The 27286-nt window shown below is 43.6% G+C and overlaps 1 protein-coding gene and 1 pseudogene across 1 annotated transcript in view; one reads left to right on the top strand and one right to left on the bottom strand.

The window, feature by feature from the left end:
* The window catches only part of LOC123498142, a 39547-nt pseudogene extending 29570 nt beyond the window's left edge, over positions 1 to 9977 (bottom strand).
* Positions 1 to 27286, top strand: part of LOC123498141 (coiled-coil domain-containing protein 170-like) — a 72828-nt gene that overhangs the window by 37065 nt on the left and 8477 nt on the right. Inside the window, exons 2-6 of the mRNA XM_045245314.1 lie at positions 21663 to 22213; positions 25281 to 25605; positions 25807 to 26009; positions 26175 to 26267; positions 26653 to 26865. Coding sequence (XP_045101249.1) covers positions 22199 to 22213; positions 25281 to 25605; positions 25807 to 26009; positions 26175 to 26267; positions 26653 to 26865 — 849 coding nt within the window. The 5' untranslated portion in view covers positions 21663 to 22198. The remainder of the gene's footprint in view (positions 1 to 21662; positions 22214 to 25280; positions 25606 to 25806; positions 26010 to 26174; positions 26268 to 26652; positions 26866 to 27286) is intronic.

Below are 27286 nucleotides of genomic sequence, written 5' to 3'. Positions count from 1 at the left end.
AGGTGTGATTCAAAACTTCAAAGCTTTTACTGTCTATAATGATACTTTTCCTTTGTGATAGCTCCAATTTGTTCAAAGGAAGTAATAGGCGTCGTTCTCTCATTCACCAATAGTACTTATAGAAAACGAGAAAACGATTAGTAAGATCAGCACTACTTCAGTAATAGTGTACTTGTGACTTGTGTCTTGTACATATATGGATGAAGATTCTCGGTTTTGACAATATACTGCAATCTCCCTCCTGCCTCCTCCTCCTCCTCCTCTTTCTCTAGTAGCACTCCTTCTGGACTTCTGTAATGGCGACCGGAAGGTTAAACTGCAGTATTTCAAGATGTAACCTTAAAAGCACCGTATTTTTGAGGGCAGGAGTCAGGGCTGCATTTACCCTCCGCAATTTTAAGAGGTCAGTCGAGAGTTGCTGCTGAGTAACATATGCCATAAACATTTCCCGCTGAGTGGTGGAATATTTTTGTAGTCGGTCTGGGTCTGACTTACGTGATTGTGTTGGTGAGGCAGGCCGCGCGTGTGGGAGAGTGCAGGTGGTTGTGCGCCGTCTCTGTGTTTCTTTTACCAATATACGTATGTGTTTTTAGTTTACTTTTGAGGCATCAATATATCTGTTTTTTCCCGAGGTTTTAAAGGTATATATATCCTGAAACGCTCTTTTTACAAGTATTATGAAGGAACACATAAATATTTAATTAGGCTCTCAGGAGTGTTTTCATAATACTTACTTGTTTAGAGTTTACCTCTGAGGCATAGATATATTTTTTCCGAGGTTTTAAAGGTATATATCCTGAAACCCTCCTTTTTTACAAGTATTATGAAAGATCACATAGATATAGTGATAATTTGATAAGGATTGGGAAGAGACACACGTAAGAGTACGTCTATGGATCATTGTTAGCTTTGAAAAAATCCCGGAGAGAGAATAGTGTTTAAGAATACACGCCATAAACGTACTTGTCTTCTCTCCATGTTGTGATCTTGATAGCGGAAGGAAACTGTGTAAGCTGCTCAACTAAGTCATATTTTCATCTCCAAGAAAATTTACTACATATACATCCTTCTCTCCATTCAGAGCATCCTCCTCCTCCTCCTCCTCCTCCTCCTCCTCCTCCTCCTCCTCCTCCTCCTCCTCCTCCTCCTCCTCCCACTCCCTTTTCCTTCTCCTACTTCTCGTCCTCCTGCCGCTTCTCTTCGTCCGGAGCGCCACCCCAGACAATCTCGCCCATGTGCGTCTCCTCCCAGGGGACTGCGCGAAATCTGCTCCTGGAGGAAACTTTATCGAAGCAATTTGTTTTCAAGATAGACCATTACAAATGACTGTCAGGGGACCTCATGTAGTTTTGCGGAGACAGACACGCCACTCGCTCTGACAGATTGTCCTCCGAGGTGAAAACAGGCTGGAGGGAAGCACGAATCTATCTTTCCTTACCTCTTTTATTTTTTTCTTGCCTTCAACCGAGGGAAAAAAAATGTGATGACTGGAGATCCACGTGTGAGGACAAAAAAGGGAAGTTGTTCAGATAAATCTCTCACAGTCGCTATGTTGTAAGGTTATGGATAATTTTTTAATAACATTTCTGATTCTCATATGGAATGTTTTCAAAATCCACATTCAATTAGTGGATATTTTCTAGGGTGTTACTCACTTTGTTCATTCATTGTTTTATTTATACTTTTTTATATATTTTTAAGCATGAAAATCCGAATTACATCCACTAGTGCCTGTTGAAAGAAGTCAATATAAGGCAATGAAGTGTTTGCTAATGTGGTTCAGCATCATATAAGTTTGTGTTGTCTTTCCTGATCAGTGTTTGTATAGCAATGTTTTTGTCCTTGTCAAGTTTGGAGTCACTGCTCGGGTTATTAAATCTGCTTCATATACACATTTCTCTTGACTCTAAGTACAATTCTCTTTTGTTTATTTTTTGTTTATTATGTATCAAAACTTCTCCCATATTTTCCACATTTCTCTGTGACTTATCACTCCCACAATTCAGTTTTGACACACTCTCTCTCTCTCTCTCTCTCTCTCTCTCTCTCTCTCTCTCTCTCTCTCTCTCTCCTCCCTTTCCTTTCAGTTATCTTTCCTCTGAAAATGTGAGTTTCCATGTCTCTAGTCGTTTTCTTCTTTATTCTAATCCTCTCTCCTTTCCACTTGACCCTCTCCCCTCCCGTCTCCTTCACTCTTCATCTCCATTCTGACCGGCTTCCTCCTGCCCTCCCTCCACCCTCCCTCCCTCACTCTCACCTCCTCTCCCCTTCATCATCTCGACGCTCTCCTTTTATCATCCGACAAATCTGAGCAGCGAGCGACTTGTTACCGCCGCCACTGTGACGCTCCGAGGAGCCGCGCGCCGCCCGTCACCGTCCTCGCACTGGGGCCATCAATCCCGCCCTCGCCACTCCGCCTCGTGCTGGAGTTGTGCACGCCGAAGAGACCCCGGGGTGTGCCCAGGGATGAAGGAACAGAAGAATATAGAAAAGACTTGCTGCGTTATTGGTCTATGTCGGTCTGCAGGTGATTTTTTTTTTAAGATTATCGTGGTTATCGTATCTTTTTGGTTCTCTTCATGTGGATGCGTGATGTGTGCGGGAGGAGATACTGAAGCAGTGATCGATGGAGGTGATGATATGTTGCTTGGTATTTTGTCACCTGGTGGCGCCATATTTCCTGGGCCAAGGAGGAGCTGACGGTCAGGTTGGACGGTCATCTGTCGTGTGGTGGAGCGAGGCCAGGGCGTCCTGGCGCTCTCCCCTTCGACAGTTATTTATTGTTGTCCCCGGCCACTTGCGCTTAACGGGCTCACAAATGGCCCGCGGAGTATATTTCTTCTTCGTCCCGGATATCGATATTGAGCTTCGTAATGACAGTTTTAAGAGGTTAGACCCCTTCCCTCAAACACACACACCATATTATTATATATATATATATATATATATATATATATATATATATATATATATATATATATATATATATATATATATATATATATATATATATATATATATATATATATATATATATATATATATATATATATATATATATATATATATATATATATATATATATATATATATATATATATATATATATATATATATATATATATATATATATATATATATATATATATATATATATATATATATATTATATTATAAGGTTATGACATATAGATAAGAGAGAGAGAGAGAGAGAGAGAGAGAGAGAGAGAGAGAGAGAGAGAGAGAGAGATGTACACATTACGTAAGGCGCCCGGTGCTCAACAAGAAGCTCTCCACAACTTCCTTTATTTTCATGACAGACAATACTGTTCCAGTGTTCGCCTAGCTCCGCCTTCAAAGTTCCTGTCCCATCGCTCCACATCTTGTCTGGCTGCCTACTGTTCTGCCCGCTCTCCCTCAGTGTTCAGGCCGCCAGTCCTGTGTTCCATCTGTTATAAACTCTTCCGCCCTCTTGTCCTACTCATCTGTGATTTACTTCAGTTTTTATATTTCTATGAAGTCTTTTCCTTTGGCTTATTTACTTACTCTCATTGATTCCTTTCCATCTCATAAGTTATCAAGACTGCTCGCTGCTGCTCTTGCTGGGTCACGCTTCCAATCCAGAGGTCACGGCGGAAGGCACGTGCTGGTCATAAACCCTGTCTTACAAGATTGCTGGATGGGAATGTCTCCGTGAGGCTTTGTCCGCCAGATGCTTCACTGCCTCTGCTGGTTTTCACGATCTTCACTTCTTTTTTAGTTCAGTTTTATATTCGGCTTCCACAAGGATTGCTTTTTCAAATATGACGGCATTGCTTTGTGCTTCAACTTTCAAGAAATTTATCACCAATGTTCGTTCTCTACTGATGTTCCTTATCAAATGAAAAAGAAATGTTTACATAGACACAGAAGGAAAATGCAGGAGGTTAATTTGGGTTGTTGTAGGTTAAGGAACTATTTAAGAGACGATGGTACAAAAAAATGATGAAAAAACTGTGCAAGCGATTACAGGACTAAATTAAAGAATCAGAATTTTCCAATGAAATGTGATGATTTGCTGCAACTCACACAGTTTCCTTGATTTTTGGTGACTATATCTGCAGATCTTACTCATACTACTACGTTGTAATTAGTATCTGCGGAAAAGACTGAAAAAGTGCCAACCTCACCGATTTTATCCAAATAAAACAAGATTTCTATATGAGATAGTTTTAGGAAATTGTATCTTATTATTATTTCTTACATAGTCTCCTGTACCCAATTTATACTCTAGATGTAGCAATGTCTTTGAAACTCAATGGTAGGTTCAGTTTTCCTAATCATCATCTGATAGCTCGATAAAACTTGACATGAACTTTCTCTCTGGTCTTCTCTCTGCCCCCTGCCTCATGGGTCCATCTCTTCATTTCTCCTCTGCGCATGGCCGGCCACGTCACCTCAGTCTCGCCTCTCGAGCTTTGTTCCTAAGCTGGCTTAACTGATTTCATGTCTATTATTTTCAGCCTGGTGAAATGCTTGCATGTGATTAACGAAAGCCAGACCAAGCTGAAGTGTGTGCTATATTCAGTATGTAAATAATTCATAGTTGACTACCCCTTGAAAATCCTCTCTCTTGGTTGATTAAACTCCAGTAATGATGATGAGTTAGTAACAATGTTGAAGATTTTGTCCGCTTAATGGATGCTGATAGCAAGTTATGATTATTTTTAAGCTTCTTTTTATTATGAAGCAGTAGCACTATTGTGTTGCTCTATGAATCAGATGGTCGCTCTGCTCTCCTTGTGTATGCATTGCCAAACGTAATTGGATTAATCTGTTGTGATCCTCCTTCCCAGCGTCTTTCAAAACACCCACAAATAACACCCTTTACCCCCAAACTGTATCCTCAAACGTTTCAACGTGTTGTTTTCATCCTTATTCGCAGGCTGTCAGTGTTCTAGTGATAGTTAAACAAAGATTATGTGTCAACAATAGGAACGAAACTAATGAGAGCCTGGCTAATCTTCACTGTGCCCTCTGGAATTAGTTTTGATTAGAGAAAACATTTCAGATTAATAAACGTCGCTTCGTATCCTTATGGACAAAGAATATTTCGTCTGTTGTCACTCCTTACATTCATTAACTGGTGACATAATTCTTAGAGTGACTAGTGTCTATCAAATTTTTCTGCATTTCATAATTCTGTTCCTCCATTCATCAATACTATCACTCTCTTTCAGGATCTTTTTTTTTTCATTTTTTTGTTATTAAACTCTGCTCCCGCTCATTGTTTTGTAGACTCCTTTTTTGTGAGTCATGCAAGCTTCATTTTTCAGCCATTCGATGTCGCACAGAGTGATGTACAATGGCACCAAAGTAGTCAATATATTCACGGCTCATCATCGTTATTTCAATCAGTCACGAGTCGTTACTCCGTCCACAGTGTAGGAAAAGAGGAAGAAGGAGGGAAGTAAAGAAAAGGAAAACAATGGTGCCCGTCTCAGCACATATTAAGCAGGACGAGCGCTATAAACCCGGCAGGCAGCACCCCCGGTACCTCCCATCACAGCACCCTAATAGCGCCCCTCACAGCACACTTCACAGCACTCCCCCATCAGCCTTACACTCCAGTCCACTCATCATCCCTTCTCCATCACTTCTTCCCTCCAAACCTTCATCCCCACCACACGCCAGAGCATCGTCCATTCTCGTCCTATCGTCCATGTCTTCTTCCCTTTTTTCACTTCAAACCTTCTCCACCACATATTTGAGCATCATCCCCTCTATCCCTTATTGTCCCCTGTACTCAGCATCCCTTCTTCATCACTTCTTCCCTCCACAATCTTCATCCACGCCACACACTTCACAGCATCATCCCTTCTGCTTATTTTCTTTTACCCCACATCCCTTCTTCACTCCTTCACAACCTTCAGCCTCACATCTCCCTCCTCTCCATCTTCCTTACTGTACACACATTCTTGCTGGACGTATCTCTCTTTACAGCGCATTTAGATCCATCCAGCACAGTCCTTCCCCGCGTCCCAGCGTCCCTCTCGTGGTTGTGGTTATGGGTAAAAGTGACATAATAGGGAGGCATGGGTCTGCTCAGTCTCGCGCCACATACATATCGAATTATAGCGGCTTACTGAGAATATGTCATGAATTGCAGATCAGCAGGGAAAGCCATGGATCATTTAGGCAACGATTTGGCTCAGTTTATTGTCGATTTATTCATGAGAGGACGGAGAATGAGGAGGAAGAGAGCGAGGAGGTGGAAGACGGGAGAAGGACGAGGAGGAGGAGAGTGAAGGAGAGAAAGGGTAGGAGAAAATGGAAGAAAATGAAGGGGAAAAAATGAGGTTTAGTGTGGGGTGAAGAAGGAGGCTTGTCTGGCAGGAACAGGGACTGCGTATGCACCACCGATGCTGCTCAAGAAGATTGAAGTTGTTAGAAATTCATAATGGCTGAATATTTGAAAAACTCGGGAATTGAAAAGAAGGAAAGGGAAAAATTGAGATAGAATTACAATCGTGCGTCTCGTCCCACTTCCTTCGCGTATTCATTTGTTTATTCATGTACTTATTTATTCATTTATTCATTTGCTTCATCACCGTCTCAGCATCTTCCAGTTCTTCTCCTTCAGCGTTATCATTTCACCACACGGCCATGGAAAATCTATACTGCCTTCAGATTTATACAAATATCAACCCTTCAGTACCATGACGCATTTTTATATTAATTTTTGCTTAATATTTGGCGATTTTGTACAGATCAGAATAGTGAAGACTCTGGCCATTAATCTTCTGACCTCGAGAGACCTTTTCTAATGTTAATCAAATCGTCAAAACTCATGGTAACAATGCATCCCAGTACTGAAGGAGCTAAGGCTAAAAACATTCAAAAAGTCTGACTGTGAACACGTAAAGGAAAGCTTCAGTCCAGGTACGTCTTAGTGAGTTTCGTTTGTGTTCGAGTCACTGAATACAATGCAACTAAATTTACACATCCTTAAGTACAGCAAGACCCCTTTTTTTTTTTTTTTTTTTTTTTTACTAGTGTTTTTTAATTCTCATCCTTCATGTTTATCTTTTTCTTTAAGTATTTTTCTTTCTTCAGCATTGCTCCTATTCTTTCATATTTTCATTGTTCCTTCTTTACATTCTTTCAATTTTTCTTCTTTATGTAGTTTTATATTCTCACTTTTCTTTTTCTCCATTTTCTTTCTATCTTCAATCCTTCTTTTTGTTGTTGTTGTTATTGCAAATTTTACGTACCTGAATTTGTTGCTTTTGTTATTGGTGTTTGTTTTCAATTATTTTTTAGCATTCTCTCTCTCTCTCTCTCTCTCTCTCTCTCTCTCTCTCTCTCTCTCTCTCTCTCTCTCTCTCTCTCTCTCTCTCTCTCTCTCTCTCTCTCTCTCTCTCTCTCTCTCTCTCTCTCTCTCTCTCTCTCTCTCTCTCTCTCTCTCTCTCTCTCTCTCTCTCTCTCTCTCTCTCTCTCTCTCTCTCTCTCTCTCTCTCTCTCTCTCTCTCTCTCTCTCTCTCTGTCCTCACTATCTCCATCATTCCTCCCTCCGTACTCTCTCACCACCACAACCCTGCCCCCCCCCTCTCTCTCTCTCTCTCTCTCTCTCTCTCTCTCTCTCTCTCTCTCTCTCTCTCTCTCTCTCTCTCTCTCTCTCTCTCTCTCTCTCTCTCTCTCTCTCTCTCTCTCTCTCTCTCTCTCTCTCTCTCTCTCTCTCTCTCTCTCTCTCTCTCTCTCTCTCTCTCTCTCTCTCTCTCTCTCTCTCTCTCTCTCTCTCTCTCTCTCTCTCTCTCTCTCTCTCTCTCTCTCTCTCTCTCTCTCTCTCTCTCTCTCTCTCTCTCTCTCTCTCTCTCTCTCTCTCTCTCTCTCTCTCTCTCTCTCTCTCTCTCTCTCTCTCTCTCTCTCTCTCTCTCTCTCTCTCTCTCTCTCTCTCTCTCTCTCTCTCTCTCTCTCTCTCTCTCTCTCTCTCTCTCTCTCTCTCTCTCTCTCTCTCTCTCTCTCTCTCTCTCTCTCTCTCTCTCTCTCTCTCTCTCTCTCTCTCTCTCTCTCTCTCTCTCTCTCTCTCTCTCTCTCTCTCTCTCTCTCTCTCTCTCTCTCTCTCTCTCTCTCTCTCTCTCTCTCTCTCTCTCTCTCTCTCTCTCTCTCTCTCTCTCTCTCCTCTCTCTCTCTGAAACCTCTCTCTCTACTCTCTCTCTCTCTCTCTCTCTCTCTCTCTCTCTCTCTCTCTCTCTCTCTCTCTCTCTCTCTCTCTCTCTCTCTCTCTCTCTCTCTCTCTCTCTCTCTCTCTCTCTCTCTCTCTCTCTCTCTCTCTCTCTCTCTCTCTCTCTCTCTCTCTCTCTCTCTCTCTCTCTCTCTCTCTCTCTCTCTCTCTTCTCTCTCTCTCTCTCTCTCTCTCTCTCTCTCTCTCTCTCTCTCTCTCTCTCTCTCTCTCTCTCTCTCTCTCTCTCTCTCTCTCTCTCTCTCTCTCTCTCTCTCTCTCTCTCCGTTCCCCCTTTCCCTTCCCCGTCGCAAAACAGTCCGACATGAATAACCAAACAATATGTGAATTTGTGTACCATGCTTACACTTCGCATTTATTGTCCCCACAAACATGGGCTCGCGCAAGGCTTTCTCCCGCCCGGCTGGCCACAACAGGAGGCGCTCAGATATATTGGTGTGTTGTAATGCAGTGACTGGAGGGCGGTGTGAGCGGGCGGCAGCAAAGGCAAGGCAACACAAGGCAAGGCAAGGCAAGGCAAGGGAAGGCAGGGAAGGCAAGCGAGTACGGGAGGGAGAACTAGCGGGAAAGGGATCGTGTGAGGAAGGAGGCTGGGAAGGAAGGAGTACTGGGATACGATGGATGAGAAGAGACAGAAGGGAGAGGGAGAAAAGGATGGGTGTTGGGGGGGTTGGGGACGATGGGAAAGGAGAAAGTAAATGGATTCAAGATAAGTATAATAAAAGAGGGATTTATAGGGGACAATTGCTGGTGTTGATGGATGAATATAAAGGTGATGATTTTGAGAAGTAAACTTTTGCAAATCTGTTTTTAGTCCATTTCCTGTTTTTTTTTTTCTCTCTCTCTTTGTTCTTGTGTTCATTTAGCGTGTTGTTCTCTTTCCTCCAATATTGTTTTTCCCTCTTCGTCTCTCTTACCCTCTTTCTCGTTCTGCTTCCTATCCTTTTCTCTTATCATTCCCTTGGTTCCCTTTTGTTTCTCCTAAGCTCTTATCCTTTCTTTCTTTCTTCTCTTCTTTCTCTTATCCTTCTGTACCTTCTTTTCCTCTCTCTATCTCTCTTCTCTCTTTCCTCCTTTCCCCTCTCTCCATCCCTGGCCACCACCACCACCACCACCACCACCACCACCACCGTCCTCATGCATGCAAATCTGGGAGGCATCAGACCACAATCTCGTGGAGTTTCCCAGTCAGATAGAGAGTTCGGCTTTATTCGAAATCGCTCCGGAATGAGAACACTCCCGCGCTGTTTAGCATTCGCCTGTGCGGGTCAGGGCGAGAGAATAAGCCTCGTGTTGCAGGAGGCATCGCCCGCGTTAAAGGTTTTCCTGTATCTCGTTAAAGGTTGCATTTACGAGCCGGAGTCGAGACCTGAATTTTGGCGACCGTCAGGAGGCGTGAGGCTGCGTCCCTACTTCCCCGGCAGGCAAATATATTTCTGCCTTTACCAGTTGGGTCAAACTTGGTGGAGCTGGTTTTGCGGCCTCTGACCTGCACGCCAGCCACTGGAATTTTAAATTTGTGGGACGTCTGGATGCAGTGTGGTGTGAGACGCTGAATAATGTGTGCCTATATGTGGTGCGTGATGTGCGTGATGTACTTTTTATATATATTTGTGGTGTACAGTATATGTGTGCATTATGTCCTTTACTGTATGTGGTGAGTTATGAACTATGTGCTTTTACTGTGCTTTTTACATATGGCTGCTTTAACAGTGTAGTGTGCTGGTGCTTCAAGAGTATCTGGTGTGGTGTGCATGGCGTGCGCTGTGAGGGATGTGCGATGTTCGATGGTTCGGTGAAGCGTGAATAGTGTGTCTTTCCAAGACTAAACCTGTAAGTCTTTATTCATTATAGCAGTGACTACAAACTAGTTTTTTCTAATATGATTATTTTTTCATGTTTAATTCTTCATGTTTCTGCACAAATATAGTTTTTCTTAATGAACTGTGTGCTTTCCAGCGTGACAAAAAGAATGATTCGGTTTTGGTTTGTGCTCGGTGTCCTGTACCAGTTTTCTTTAAGGAACTTTAATGACTTTGTTTTCTCGTTTGCATTCAGTCAGTCAGTCAGTCAGTCATTTGAAGTACGAGCATGAGGAGGCTGCCGTGGGGCTTGCACTGCGGGTATCTAACACACACACACACACACACACACACACACACACACACACACACACACACACAAGAGCATTACCTGCCAGAGGTGACCAGGCAAGGTGAGGTGTGGTAACAGGGCCTCAGCATCAGTATTCCCTGCCGGCAACCCCTTCCACCCAAGCCTCGGTACCGACCCCGCCTGCACCCCGCAATCAGGGACGCGTGGCTGCAAATCCTGACGCTGCCTGTTTGTCAGTCTTGCCCGAGGCCACGCTGGCTGGCCACCTCCCCTCGCTGACCGCCGAGGCTGCCGCTCCCTGCGTGTTTGGGTGCTTCTTGTCGCTGCGATTTATGTTATGTGGGAAGCTCTTACGCGTGTCCATGTGTTTGACTTGTTCTTTACTGACTTGCTTTTATGTTGGCTTACTCATTTTGTCTGACTCGCTTCGTTCTGTTAGTTGCTGCATCCTTACTTACGTGAGGCAGGGAGGTGAATAAACACTTGTGGATTCTGTACGGAATTACGTGTGTGTGTGTGTGTGTGTGTGTGTGTGGTGGGTGGGTGGTGGGGCAGGTATTAGTCTGACTCGCATCTGTCGTTAATGTTGAAGTTTTGAGAGAAAACAACAGCACTGGTAAAGCTTAATTGGCCCACCAGTCACGGTATTTCCGTTGGATTTATTATGATTAATACATCAATACGTTAATCAACACATGTCATTAATGTATACAAACAGTGAGGGTGTGAGTAACATGTTTGCGATATAGATAAAAGTATGTTCTCCATTTACAGTTTCCTGGCGCATCGTGTTCAACCAAGTTAATATTCCTGTATCAAGATAAGTCCCTCCAGCCTCTTACTCCCGACGACGATCAGCTAACCCTATTTTACCGGTTAATTATTCTCCAGGAAGGTTCCTCACGTCAGGCAGCCACAGCCACAGCCAAAGCCACACGCCCTCGGCCACGCAGCCTCCCCGCTAACCACCTGTTCAAAATGCAGCTTCATAAATACTAATACCACAGTTCTGTAGCTTAAGTCTTGCTAAACTATTCATTCAGGGCTAGTGACTGTCTTTTGTGTAACGAACAAACCTACTCCTTAGAAAACTAAAAGACACACCTAGCGTTGTCTTCATGCATTGTATTTCGTACTAGATATAAATTGTATTTGTTGTTTAGGCACTCTAACATGACTTCATTTGCCATTTCAGTGTAGGTTATTGAGTTTTTCCATTACGTAGGTTATATCAGTAAGACACACACACACACACACACACACACACACACACACACACACACACACACACACACACACACACACATATCTCTTTTGAAGCTTCTCTGAGTACGTAGCGAGGAAGAAGCGAGGCTGAGAGTCTTTTCCCCAAGCCCTCCCTGTCGACGTGATTTACTGGCAGTCTCCGGCCCTATGGTGGCGCTGATTATTAAAACGCTTACACCGCCCGCGCCGAGGAGGGCAGGACGAGGGTGGGCGGGCCGGGAGACAGTGTGGCCGGTCACTCCGACACACTCAGACGCTTTATCTCGAGGCAAAATGACCGTTTCTCCTTGGCTCACGACGTGGGAAGGGAAGGGAAGACGAAGAGGAGACCGAAAAGAGGGAATGAAGAATATGGCTGTACGAAGGAAGATGGAGCAAGGGATAAAAAGCAGAAGGGAGGAAATGAAATAGATGGTTGAAGAAAGGAGGAATTTGATAACGAAGTGAGAGCAAGGTGCTAGTGGGAAGTGAAGAAAGTAGCTTTGAGAGCTGGGGACGAAGGTGTTAGTGGTGTTAGAACGCGGTGATAAAGACGCGAACCTTAAGACTACTGTGAAAATGATCTGCGAGGGGATTATGAAAAGATGAGAGAAAATGTGATGATGTTGGAAGAAAACGAGGATGCTACAAGAGACGAGAGTGTGCACCGGTGAACTTTTTTTTCTTTCTCATATGAAGGCAATTCCTACGTGTAGAAATGAAAATAAAAGTACTGAGAGGATGAAAAGGTTATATCACTTTCTTGTCCCTCCGTGGAAGTAATAAACTACACTAAGTAAATGACAAGTCAACGTTTTATACATTATACCGTGAATGTCAAAATGAATGAAGAGTAATCGACAGTCTTAGTATATGCAAAAATACATGAAGCCTCTATGTATTCAACAATTTGCTCACAATGTAGATACCAACAAATCACACCATTGCTAAAGAAATATGTCAAGGAAAGATGAAGCCAAGAATCAATAATAATACTTCACTATATCGAGAATGGTTACAGCGAAGCATATATTTCCATAATGAAGAAATAAGGTTCTTTTACACTTCAAAGCTCAAACGACGCTTCACGTCTCTCCTTCTCTCGCTCCTGCAGGCAAAAAGTTAATCTGGTGACAGTAAGCAGCATCACGGGGCGAGAAATCAGGAGGACGGCATATCCATTACCGCCAAGGATCTGAGGCGGCGCGCGCGGCAGCCTCCCACCGCTGATCTCCAATGCAAATGCCCGTCAGGAGAGAGGCGAGGATCGTGAGGGCTGCGGGGGGTCGGCGGCGAGGGGGGTCTTACGTATGCTAATTCACTTCTTTGTCAAAATTATGCTGTCGTTACTCTGCAGGGCGATGACTCCTCCCACGCTGCCTTTGTGTGTGTGGCCGGACATATTTCTCCTCAGCGTAACATCCTCTCCCCCTCCCGCCCGTCCTCACTTCCCCGTCGCCGTTCATGCTGTAGTATATCTGGGTTTATTTACGGCCGTGGAGGTGAATATCATTCCTGGGGTGAAGCCACGAGGAAGGTGGGTGAAGTAGATAACCACGCAGGCATCGTGAGATTACTTAGCTTGCCGAGGTGGTGTAAATCATGGCGGCCGTCTCTCTCTCTCTCTCTCTCTCTCTCTCTCTCTCTCTCTCTCTCTCTCTCTCTCTCTCTCTCTCTCTCTCTCTCCTTCCTTCCTTCCTTCCTTCCTTCCTTCCTTCCTTCCTTCTTCCTGCCGGTCTCTAAGACAGTGTGTGCCCCTCGCCTGGCCGAATCCTGTAATCTGTGAGGCATGGTGGTCTCCAGCGTGGTCTGCCAGGAGGGTGGTAAAAAAGAAGGAACACTACTGCAGACGTGTCCAGAGAGGAGGCAGTGAGGCGTGGGAGCCGCGGTGCGAATAGGCGAACATGATATCTCTTTCTCTTAAACATATATATTTTTTTTCCTAACAGTGGGAATTTTGCTAACAGAGGAAAGAAAGTGGGGAGACTTACACGATTTAAAAATTTAAAGTACGTATTGTTAAAACTCCTTAAACAGTGTAAATAAGTAAGTGACGAAATCAAATCCAGTTGGTCAATTTTTTTCTCAACTTCTCTGTTTCACCCAGTGTGATCTCGGTGCCCATCAAATAAGTGTAAAACATATTTCACGCATAGAAATACACGTACACCTTCAATACAAGTACATATAAATGCATACAACACAAACAAAACGACACAAAAGCTGCTTAATCTTTGCCTCAAGTGTCGTCCCCCAGCCCTCCTCCCGTCATCACCAGAGGGTTCCCGGTGCCCACTATCGAGGCTGGCGGGTTAGGTACTTGTGAGTCGTCCTCCGCCGTTACCATGAGCCCTGGGTGAGCCGGGCCATTGTTGCCGCCCTTCCACACGCAGGAACGAGCCACACCAGAGAGTTTCTGTTCCTGAAGGAGGCATTATGAATTCAATGAAGGTTTTAGAGGATCGTAATCCCGCACGAGCAGATTACTAGCGGTATATAGATCTGCCATAAAAACCTGCTGCTGATGACGCCGCGAGTTTTGATGGCTTGGAGTCGTGGCCCGAGAGTTATTGACCCTCGCACGCCCACACCTTTTTTACCACCATATTTTTTTGTTGTAAACGCATTAGTATTCAATTAACTTCCCAGGTTCTCTTTTGTTTGTGGTCTGTTAGAAAGCGGGTGTGGAAAAAATAGAATGCTGGACTAAATTATGTAAAGTTTCTAAGTATAACATCACTAGTTGAGTTTTTATAATCTTGACCAAGCACACTATTACTACCATGTCACCACCGTCATAACCACTCCATCAAGCTCCACCACCATTTGTACTACATATACAACCACTTACATTCTCACTAGTCGCCACCATTACTGTCATACATCCACACCCCTTAATCAACCACCACTACCACCACCACCACCACCACCACCATAACCATCTTTGATACCACTACTATATAACCACCCTGTATTTTAACCAATATTATTAACACACGTGCATCCACCACCACCACCACTACTACCACCACCACAGAGGCTCACAAGAGAAGCAGCTGTGCAGTATAATACAAAACCGATTGCATATTGTTGGTAAATTACAGATAGGATAATAAAAAATGGCTTAACACTCCACTTTGGCGGCGTTTGTCGCTGAGCCATTTAGACTAACAAGAGCGCTTTTTTGGGCCCACGACACAAATCCCACTGCCGCGATTCCACCTGCCCTGAAGCTCGAAAAACACTTCAGAATTAAATCTGCTTTTACGCGACGAGGCAGCGCGGATCGTGGTTTAGCGGGCACGGCGAGGCGCGGTAATGGAGGTGATGCTGCTGGTGTTGACGCCGGGATGCGCTGCGTGTCCTTTCCTCCCACTTCATACCAATCCCTCAGCATTTTTATGGTGTTGTCGGGCTTCACTGTGCTAACCGTTTACTCCCTCCTCCTCCTCCTCCTCCTCCTCCTCCTCCTCCTCACACCAAATCCTAACTTTTGGTCTCCCTCACCCCTCGTCCTCACTGCACTAACTTTTCACTCCTCCGTCACCGCTCCTCCCCTCCACGCCTCTCACCCTAACCTTATTCCTCACCCCCCCTCCTCATTGTACTAACCTTTCACCCCTCCCTCTCACTCCCCACTCTTCATCCTAACCTTCACCCTGTCCTCACCCTTCATCCCTGGATTTCTCATCTTTTACTCCTTCCCTTGAAAATTTGCCTTTTTCCTTCACCCATCCTTCTATTCCCATAGTTCTCACCCCTTACCTCTCCTCTCCCTTCGTCCCTTCCCTTACCGTGCCGCGCTTTGCCTCTCTTCCTCCCACATCTCTCCCAGTGCTTGCCTCGCTCCAACTGTGCCAAATGGGGAGCCTCTTGGACCGTATCAGCAGTGCCTTGACCAGTGTATGCCGAGGGGTCCATAAGGAAAAAATGTCCGCAAGGGAAAATATTTAAAGGAAACATGTTCACAGGAGAAAATGTCTGGGGGAGAATATGTCGCAAGGGGTGGGGGAGAGTGTCCAAGGGGAATAACCGTGCCTCACCATCACAGAGCTGGAAATACTTCATCCTTTTCTATTGAGCTTCGCAGGGATTCTAGATATTTTTTTAGTGGGATGGTGCATACACAAACATCGCCTCCACCGTCAGCCTTCCTGTTGCCCCCTCCCTTCTTATCACTACAGCTATCTTTGTCATGTTTCTCCTGGTATTTTTTTTTTTTTTTCACTTCCTCTAAGCCACCTTTTTATTTCTAATATTCCAAAACAGCAATAACTACAATAACAACTGTCGTATACTTTTATTGTTGGGAACGTTGCTGCTGCTGCTACTGTTGCTGCTGCTACTACTACTACTACTACTACTACTACTACTACTACTACTACTACTACTACTACTACTACTGTTACTACTACTACTACTCCTACTACTACTACTAATACTACTACTGTTACTGTTACTACTACTACTACTACTACTACTACTACTACTACTACTACTACTACTACTACCACTACTACTACTACTACTACGACTTCTATTCCTTGTTTCTTCCTAATGCTGCAAAATACGACAGTGAACATACTATTACGCACACAAAATAATATAAAAACAACCACAGACACTACTACCTCCGTCACCACAACAAAAACAAGAGCCACACCACCACCACCACCACCACCACCACCACTTCCACCGCCGCCACCGCCGCCAGACGCAGGGGCTTTGTCGGCCGGTGTAGCCAAACGGAACGATTCAATAATTGCGGCGCGCGGGTTTATGGCCGCATGACCGGTCTTTTGCCGTATTTGTGGAGTCAATCCCGAAATATTGGGTTGTTTTTGATTGTGTGCGCGTGTACCTCCGGCTCAGCTCGGATCGTATGATGGAATTTTCCACTCAGGTTAATCTCTAGTAAATAACTGAAGCTAACTGATTGCTACGGAGATTAAAGGGGAATGAATATGTTGGACTGTCTCTTCCTTTTTTGCATATGCAGCCACCGGGAGACGAGGCGGTGCTGTCTTGGCCTCTCTTGCCTCACGACTCCGGGACACATGGTTTCTTTCACCTCCTTGACTTTGAGGGTGAAAAATAGTAACATCTCAATTTATGACTCGCACGCTGTTCTGTCTCTATAGTCTTTTTTATAGTAGTAAATAAGGACACACTAATTACAAAAGACACAGTGCCCTCACTTATGGAATCCAACTAGAGTACTATTAGCATTCTACTTTTTTTTATATAGTTCTATGATTTTTTTTTTTTACTTTCACCATAAACAAAACAGTTTAGGTGCGCGTCTCTGCAGTGCCATTTCATGTTGTTGCGGCTCAAGTCAGTGATGTAATGAAAGCGACCTGCTCGAATAGTGTATTGAATTACGCGAGGACTGGAACCGCTTCTTGCCGCGCTGTGGTGGCTGTGGAGGGAAGTACAGTTTGTGTGATGTGTAATAAGCGTAATGCTGTATAGGATTAAAAGTGTCGCCGCCATGAATATGTTGTTCGAAAAATTAAGGCGATTATGGCATTCATTTTTTTTTTTGTGTGTGTGTGTGTGTGTGTGTGTGTGTGTGTGTGTGTGTGAGTGTGTGTGTGTGTGTGTGTGTGTGTGTAAGTATGCGAGAATGATGGCTTCCCGTTTGACAGCATTTATGTAAACAGCTTATTATTCTTTTATCTTTATCAGAAGACTTAATTGTTTCATATTTCTTCTATAAATTGTTGTTACTTCCTCAGATTCGGTCGTTGTTTTCTCGTGTGGCTCTGTTGGTGAGGGATTGAGGTCAACATAGGACCACTTCCACAAGGCTCTGATCTGGCCACCCATACACCATCAACCTCCCACTCAACAAACACGTGTAGTGATCCGAACACTCACAACACTCTCGCATTCCTCGTATCTCACTAACACGCTTAATCCTTTACATTTCCCTTTTAGCAATCCTGGACAATGCAAACTACTCACTAAAAACATTAAATTATATGCGTTAAAAACCTTGACGTAACATTCTATCAACTGGTTTGCCATGAGTGTTACCGTTCAACATCAAAACCTGAATAGCACAAAGCCGTTCCATAAAGCTGAGGACATGCAGTGCCAGTCAAAGAGCTAAACTGTATAAGCGAATGTGAGTCTTCAAAAATTAGTCTTACTCACCGTTCCGTCAGCAGCTCACCTTAGGCTGACTGACGGCACACCACGGCTCGATGTGGGGGCTGCAATGAACGTGTGGCGCGTCACAGGCCTCTGGAGAATCCTCGGGATGAATGAATACCGATGGCTGCTTCATTAAGGTGTCAAAACAGAGCTGAATAAGCAAGACGTCCGTGGGGAGGTGGGTCTTGACGCACGCCACTCCTGATGGTGATGGGTGCCTCCTTAACGTGTCTATGCCGGTGCCTCGCCCTCTGCCGGTACACATGACGGTGCCAATGCACCGTGAACCGTGAAGTGGAAAAAAAGGAGGAACACATCATGTAAACATGGGCCTGTATTATATAGCTTAAACTATCATTCCCACCATTCCTTTCTCTCTCTCTCTCTCTCTCTCTCTCTCTCTCTCTCTCTCTCTCTCTCTCTCTCTCTCTCTCTCTCTCTCTCTCTCTCTCTCTCTCTCTCTCTCTCTCTCTCTCTCTCTCTCTCTCTCTCTCTCTCTCTCTCTCTCTCTCTCTATATATATATATATATATATATATATATATATATATATATATATATATATATATATATATATATATATATATATATATATATATATATATATATATAAAGAGCAGGCTTTTAGTGGTGTATCCTGCATTCCCTCTCTCGTCCCGCAGGAGATTAATGCCACCCCAAAGCTGGTTGTGCACTCGGCGGACTTTGAAGACCACAAATGCTTGCAGTGGCTTGGAGGGCGGCGTGGCGGCGGGAGTGGCGCGTGTGGATGGCCACGGGATTAACGAGAGGCGGGAAATATTTGACACGATTCTGGTTCTTACCCCAGCCAGTAATGGAGGGCGTGATGTTGTTGTTGTTGTTGCTGCGGATGCTGTTCGGCTGGAGGCTGCTGTTTACGCTGTTTTTGCTGCTGCAGGTTGTGTGGGCAGTGTTGTGGTGTTTATCTTGTAAATGTTTGTTTTGATCGTTCTGTTGAAAACAACATAACACATGTACACACACACACACACACACACACACACACACACGCACACACACACACACGCCCGGTAGCTCAGTGGTTAGAGCGCTGGCTTCACAAGCCAGAGGACCGGGGTTCGATTCCCCGGCCGGGTGGAGATATTTGGTTATGTCTCCTTTCACGTGTAGCCCCTGTTCACCTAGCAGTGAGTAGGTACGGGATGTAAATCGAGGAGTTGTGACCTTGTTGTCCCGGTGTGTGGTGTGTGCCTGGTCTCAGGCCTATCCGAAGATCGGAAATAATGAGCTCTGAGCTCGTTCCGTAGGGTAACGTCTGGCTGTCTCGTCAGAGACTGCAGCAGATCAAACAGTGAAACACACACACACACACACATAGTTAGTTTACTGGTAACATCTTTGCCTGTCATTCATTATGTTACTAGCAGACTGAGGGCCACTTCCTGTTCATGATGTGTAACCTTTCTCTAATGAATGAGTAATCCATGTCCTCCTGGAGTAAGACGGTACATGGTGTGTGGTGTGTGGTGTGTGTGATTTGAGGTGTGTGAGAATAAGGCTCCGTCTTCACCATATAATCGAGAGTTTTAAGAGTTCTAAACGCTCTAGGTAAAGGTCTAGACGGCGTGTTGAAAGATAGTAGTAAAGTGCTCACACACACACACACACACACACACACACACACACACACGGCCCAGTAGCTCAGTGATTAGAGCGCTGGCTTCACAAGCCAGAGGACCGGGGTTCGATTCCCCGGCCGGGTGGAGATATTTGGGTGTGTCTCCTTTCACGTGTAGCCCCTGTTCACCTAGCAGTGAGTAGGTACGGGATGTAAATCGAGGAGTTGTGACCTTGTTGCCCCGGTGTGTGGTGTGTGCCTGGTCTCAGGCCTATCCGAAGATCGGAAATAATGAGCTCTGAGCTCGTTCCGTAGGGTAACGTCTGGCTGTCTCGTCAGAGACTGCAACAGATCAAACAGTGAATTACATACACACACACACACACACACACAAACACGAACACACACACACACACACACGCCACTTCACCTCACCTCACCGTTGTCACCTACCACCCAGCCACCCAGCCAGCCAGCCATCCTGCCTTCCTCCCTCTCTTCAACCACGTCCCACCCAGTCCCTCCTTTCTCCCTACCACAGTTTGTCTCATCCGAGGTTCCAATCTACATAGCAACGCCTGGAGTCGTTCCTCCATAAACTCCGCTGTGAAATCCGCGAATCTCATCAGGACTGTAATATGAGTGTGGGATCAGCAAGGCTCAGCGGTCCTCATATGGCGCGTTTCCCAGATCTCGGAGCCGCCTCATGTCAACAGACGAGAGGGCCGCGAGCGAGTAACGGGAGTGAGCAAGTGAGCGTGTGAGAGAGAGTGGCAGACAGCAGCGTGTGGGAGAGAAAAGACACACACACACGCTGGATTTGGGGAAGAAGGAAGGACGAGATGTGTTAGGCGGCAAACAGGAGAAAGGGGAATGGAAGGGAAGGACTTAGAAAAGGAGAGGAAAGTGGAAGAGAATAATTGAAGAGATGAAGAAGCAGCAGAAGATGATAGTTAAAGGGAGGAGAGAATGGAAACTGATGGGGAAAACGGATTAAAGAATAAAGACGTAAAACTGGAAGATAAGAAAATATATTGCTAGAGAAAGAAGAAAACCAAAGAAAGATTAAGAGAATAAAGGAAACAGAAAAGAAGAGGAAGGTAAAAAGGAAAGAAAAGAAATTGCGGAGGAAAGGCGAGGAACTGGGAAAGTATGTTAAAAAAGAGAGGAGGAAAGAAAGATTAAGGGGATGAAGGAGAAACAGGAGGCAGGAAGCAAGAAGATTGAGTGAACAAACAAACTGAAGGGAAAAGACAAAAAAAAAAACTGAAACTGAATAAGGAAACTGAAAAAAACAGAATAGGAACAAGAAACATGGAGAAATATAGGTGAGGGCGAGAATCAGAAGTGGAGTAAAGAAAAAAGATAATGGAGGGAGAAGACGAAGAACGTAGTAAGGAATTCCACAAGAGAGGAGGAGGAAAGAAAGGTTGAATGGATGGGAAAGAAACACAAGAAAATAACGGAAGGTGGAGGAGAAATTGAAAGTGAGGGGAGGAAAGGCTGGAGGAAAGAGGGATGAAGTTGATGGATTGAAATGAAGGGTGAAGATATACATACTTCACGAGGAGAGAGTGTACAATGGAAAGATGGGAAGGAAGAGGTATGGAGGTAGTAGTAGTAGTAATAGTAAGAGTAGTTGTAGTAGTAGTAAGTAGTAGTAGTAGTAGTAATAGTAGCAGTAGTAGTAATAGTAGTAGTAGTAGTAGTAGTAGTAGTAGTAGTAGTGGTAGTGGTAGTGGTAAGTGGTAGTAGTAGTAGTAGTAGTAGTAGTAGTAGTAGTAATCGTATTAGTATTAGTAGTAGTAGTAGTAGTACTAGTAACCGTAGTAGTAGTAGTAGTACTAGTAACCGTAGTAGTAGTAGTACTAGTAACACAGTAGTAGTAGTAGTAGTAGTAGTAGTAGTAGTAGTAGTAGTAGTAGTAATAATCTTATTAGTAGTAGTAGTAGTAATAATCTTATTAGTAGTAGTAGTAGTAATAATCTTATTAGTAGTAGTAGTATTAGTAGTAATAGTAGTAGTAGTAGTAGTAGTAGTAGTAGTAGTAGTAGCAGCAGTAGCAGTAGTAGTAGTAATAATAGATGAGAGTTTTATTGTTTACTTCATTCAATTTCATTCTTATATTTCTTTGCTTTGTTCTGTTGCTTTCCCAACCCTCACGTATTTATCTATTTATCTATCTATTCATTCATACATTTTTTGCTATCATTTATTAACAACGGTGAACAAAGTGAAATTACAGGACCATGATCTTCAGTAGTAGCAACCGCTTATCAGACCAACCAACCAATCACTGCTTTCTTCTCTCTTTTACAGGAGATGCTGGTGAAAGGCACAACACATTCGAGGAAGCATCTATGGAAAGATTACCCAACACATCTATAGACGCTGCTGGTGAGAGGCGCAACACACTCGAGGAAGCATCTATGGAAAATTACCCAACACACTACAGACGCTACTGGTGAGAGGCAGAGCATACTTAAAAGAGCATCTATGGAAGGATTACCCAACACATCTATAGACGCTGCTGGTGAGAGGCGGAGTACATCTTAAAGGAGCATCTATGGAAGGATTTCTCGACATCTCTCTCGCCATGGTTCAAAGTCTGCTAGCCTCCCTCTTTCCTTTCCATTAAGTTTCTCGTTTTCTCTCAAACTTAAGTCCCCTGATCTGGTGGCAATCTCCCTATAAAACCTGAATGCTGCGAGACTCTAAGGGGGATCAGGGTGACACTCAAGACCGAGGCAAAATGCGAAACGTAGTTGAAAATGAAGAGGGAAGGTTAATCAATCAACTTGTAACTACTCCTGTACCGCCCCACAGCAGCAGCAGCAGCAGCAACAGCAACGAGGATGGTGTCTTTGAAGGTAAGAGTGGATTGGCCAAGTCACGTTTGCAATAAGTACCCTTGACTCTTAATGGTAATGCTGCTCGTCTGGGTGACTTTATTATTCACCAAATGTAAAACTAGAGACAGTTTTGTTATGGTTTGAGTAATTGGAACATTCATTTTGTTGTTACTGTCTCTCGAGATATATTGTGAAATCATGGTATTCAAAACGTTGATTCGGCTAATGTTTTCTTTTATCTATTTGGTTATTTACTTATTTATTGAATTTTTGCTCGATTCATTTGTCTATTTACTTCTTTCTTAGTTTCTTTATCTATTAATTCATCCATTCATTTATTAATTCTATTTTTTTATGTTTTTTGGGAGGTTGTGGAAAGGAATAGATATGAATATTCATTGCTTTTTGTCAAACACACATCAAAGTAAACACACAAATATCCCACGGTCATGTTGAAATAAAACCTTAGTCCAGGTGTTTTACGCCAGTGATATTGAGGTTACACACGTGGTTCACCGATGCAGTATTCTGATGTCTTAATATTACTAATTGTACAATGTATTTATAATAGTTTGTGATTTAAATGAAAAAGAAAATAGTTAAATGGATATAGAAAATTCGTACTCGTACATAAATGGATAACTAAGGAATATTTACATCGCCTCAAAAAAGAGTTTTTCTCACTCAGATAAGTTATGAACACGTTGTTTTCCGCAAAGGTAAATGCATAATACTGATTTTTTATTGTGTTCATGATAGGAAAATATAATGATGGGGCAAAGATCTAGAAAATATATCAAGAGACGAAAGATCGTCGTTTTATCTGAAATTTATAGATCTCAGCTGTTCCTTGGGTTGGTCCTGTGCGGCTATCCAGTGTGATCACTTTTCTTACTCTTTTCTGTGTGTTCTGTTTTTACTATAACCATTTATATGTTTTCCTTCAACGCATCCGTACATCTGTCTCCCGTGTCTGGTGGGTCCACCTCCAGCATCTTTTTCACCACGCATGCTTTGTTTCTCTTCTGCACAAGCCCCGCATCTCTTCTAAGCATATTATTATTATGCTGCCAAACTATTAAATATGTCTCATACAAGGACAAGAAGGACAAGTAATGTCATATTAAAATCATGACATTTATTTCAAACCGCCACACGCTGTACTAAGGGTCTAAGCAACACCTACACCCTACGGCTGCAGTGTATCAGAGAAGTAAGAGAGCTGTCGATAGCCAACACCGAGAGATAAAGCCCAAAAGAGTTTTGAAAGTCACTACGATAGTATTCTTTTCAGCGTGACAGTAAATAAAGATTAGTTCAGTCCGTCCTCCATCATCACGGTGTTCTGTGTTTGTCTAGCTTCGGCTCTAGCAACCGTTGTCGTGGCGACCGTTGCCAGGACGCCGACGCTACCGCACTGCAAAACCATTTACAGACATTAGCAGAAAAACAGAACTCTTCCGCGAGTTTCTGACATCACACCACACATTCACCTGCTGCTGATGTGAGGGTACCGGCGAGAACCGTGCAGGTGTGTGCCAACACTTGTGGTTCTTTGACCTTGTGTTATCTGAGCGGTGCGTGTTTACCTGGTCAATCAGTGGTAAGTGCTGAGTACACCTCACTGTGTATCTTGTGTATTACATGATCAAGAACGCAGGGGAGGAAAACTTTTTAGAGGATGCCTGAATATGAATATATATATATATATATATATATATATATATATATATATATATATATATATATATATATATATATATATATATATATCCTTTCTCTTATATCAGTCCTTGTTTTTACGTCTTCCTGTATTTCTTTCTCTTTTTTTTTATTTCTTACTATTTCAGTTTTTACTTTATTTTCGTGATTTTCATTGATTTTCCTTTCTTTCCCCGCCATTAACCCATTACCTTCCTGCTTGTCTTACCTCAGCCAACAGACACACCAACTTCCTGTATTGACGCACTATTCCTCTGCATTCACATCTAAACCTTATCTCAAATATTCCTCACCTTCTAACCGTCATCGACTACCAGTCTCTAACCCATCTCCGTTAATTACTTGCGTCAAATATCGTTTTGTTCCTTTCCTTGAATACGATGAAAGTGGCCGCCCTGTTCAGCTCCTTGCAAGTCATGCATTTACACACAGTTATCGGTGACTAACGCTCTCTTAGCAAATGTTTGCATTGATGGGAAAAGTGTACGAGATATTAACCTAATCCAGGAAGCTGTTGTGGTAGAACTGTATTCCTTTTTCCCTCCACCCCTGCCCCACAACCCCGTCTGCACCTGGCCGATCCACGGTCAGACATAGGTTTTACCTCATTGTCGATTCTTACCACTGACTTATTTTTTTTCCTGAGGTGTGCTGTACGTATATAACAATATCAATGCGCGCGCGCACACACACACACACACACACACACACACACACACACACACACACACACACACACACACACACTGAAATAGGATAAGTGTAGATATGGAGACGGGGCCTCACGAGCATAAAGCCCAGGCCCTGTAAAACTACAACTAGGTAAATACAACTAGGTAAATACACACACACACACACACACACACACACACACACACACACACACACACACACACACACACACACACACACACACACACACACACACACTTTCGTACAGTATCTTTCCTTACATTATTTCCTTCTTCTCCTCTCCTCTTCGAGTTGGACTGATCTCTTTCCTTTTTTATTAATCCTGCACATCGCCACTTCATTATTTTTTGACCTATAGCACATCTCTTACCCTATCATGTTTGCCTTTACCTAGAAATAGGACGGCATCAAAGACGTATAGTTATTTTAGTTCGAAAATATTGGATGATAATAAGAGAGAAGTATAGATCGGGGAGTAGGAAAAAGTATATACATTTATGTATGGAAGTAAATAGTAGCTAAGTTACTCTTCTGGTGATGAAATTTTAATATTTTGGTTTTATCACAAATACTACTTAAATTACTTGGTTACAATCATTTAGTCTCCGAACGCCAGTGAAAAAATGACACTTGAGAGCCACCAGTTAACATTGTTGTCTCACACCTCTAGATACACTTCTTGGCTTCAAGACAAATATTAGTCATCGAACTTGACACAAGACATCTCACCGAGTGTGCAGCCGTCACGATACTGAAGCGGCAGGACGCAGTGGGGGAGGAGTCGTCGTGGGGCGGCAGGCTGGGCGGCCTTGACAGTCAGCGCGCCATGTCGGTGTTCCGACAAGAAAGTCTTTCGGAGGAAGTGAACCGCGAGAGTGTCACCCTCACCACTGTGGCCGGAGGTAGCGTGGCACTCCAGTTCAAGGCATCCATTTCATCCACTTCATCCTCATCCACGCAGACTACCAGCGAGACGGTTGTTCAGCGCATGGTGGGTGAGTGCTTGAGCAAGGCAGTGCCGGGTTAGCCTTAGCATGCTGCAGGTAAGGATGCCACGCTTTAGTGAGCCTAGGAATAGTCAGGAGAGGTAAGGTAAGGCCATTCTGCACATTGCATTAAGGGGAATGAAATGAGAATTTGAAATTTATTGAAAGAAACTTTGTTCTGGCATCAACTAAACAACGACTGAACGTCAGGTGGGGCAGGTGTGGGAGCGCAGACCCCTGGCAATGGCGGCGGCATGGTGTGCTCCACCTCAGAGAGCGTACCCCAGCCCATGCATGTGTCCACCGGCTGTCTCTCCTCCATGGCCGGCCACGCCCCAACTTACACTTCGCCCACTAACCCAGGCTATCCACAGATGCCTGACTGGACTCTTAGCGTTCCTCTTGACCTCAAGGTAAGATTATGTAAATAGGTATTGTTTTATCTATTTATTCTCCTTTCGTATTTTCATTGTTTCTCGTAGTTTAAGATACAAATTAAGATTTATAGCGTCGTCTTGACTTGTTTTGCCTCTCTTGCTTCATCTTGACCGTTAATTATTACTCTTGTCTGCCTGGAGGACAACACGGCGGGACTTGAGGGGGACCTGAGGAGGAAGGACCAGCTGATCGAAGAGCTCATCAAGCTGCACCCAAGCCATGGCCTCAACAAGGTGTGTCGGAAAACCCTCCACTTGTCTGCATAGACGTGGATTTATATCTTGTCAAATGCTTTGGCGTGTTATTTGGACTTTCAATAGACTGTGGTGGAAGTTACGTGCGTTCTTAAGTATTTAAAATTTAAATAGTTCGTGTGACAACTTGACAAGTACTTCTGCACCATCATTGAAGAGAAAAAAAATCATAAATTGACAGTTCATATTTGAGTTATGAATATCGAATACAAAGCATTTAAGAACACAAACCTTATTTATTCTTTTCATAAGATCTCAAAACTTTAAGCCAACACAATTATCTATAAATATTGCCATTTGTACGTGTTTTCATCTTTCTCCTCGTTATCATGAATACGTGGGTCATGTCATCCCGTTGGTGCAGGTGCGAGGCGGGGAGGCGGAGGAGGCCCTTCGCAGTGACCTAGCAGGGATGACAGTCAAGGTGGAGCGTTTGGAGCAGCAGGTGCGGGATGGCCAGACTGGAGTGGCAGCAAGGGACTCCCGCATCACAGAACTGACCCGCCAGCTGGACGCCCACAGACAGGAACATGCCCGCCAGGCTGCCACTATCGTCACCTTGCGGCAAAAGCTTCAGGTGAGAGAATAAGTTGTCGTGCACGCAGGTGTGATTGCCAAGGCAGTAGTGAAGTTCTCAAGTCACGCTCAGATGCATTTACCTCCTAAATCAGTTGAGAATTATGAGTAACTTCGTATTTAAAGATTTCTTACTATGTTGTACATACGTGCATATAGATCGTGATAGAGATGACCTCACTGAATTATTGAAAACAATATATCTAATGTTTGGTAAAGCGAAAAAAAAAAATTTCAGTTATGTTAGTCACTATTCTCACTACTGGGATCACACTTATATTTAGACTTTTAACACATACGATGAATTGTCTTGAATCAGTTTTAATAGATCCGTAAAAAAAATAATAAATAAATAAATAAGATAAACAGAATTAATGCAGAAAGTTAAAGCATTGTTAAAATGTTTGGAGAAATACCAGCTA

Source organism: Portunus trituberculatus, chromosome 47, assembly GCF_017591435.1.
Source record: "Portunus trituberculatus isolate SZX2019 chromosome 47, ASM1759143v1, whole genome shotgun sequence".
In the NCBI taxonomy this organism is placed as follows: Eukaryota; Metazoa; Arthropoda; class Malacostraca; order Decapoda; family Portunidae; genus Portunus; species Portunus trituberculatus.
The sequence above is the reverse complement of the archived record's forward strand: the minus strand, read 5'-3'. Positions and strand labels throughout refer to the sequence as shown.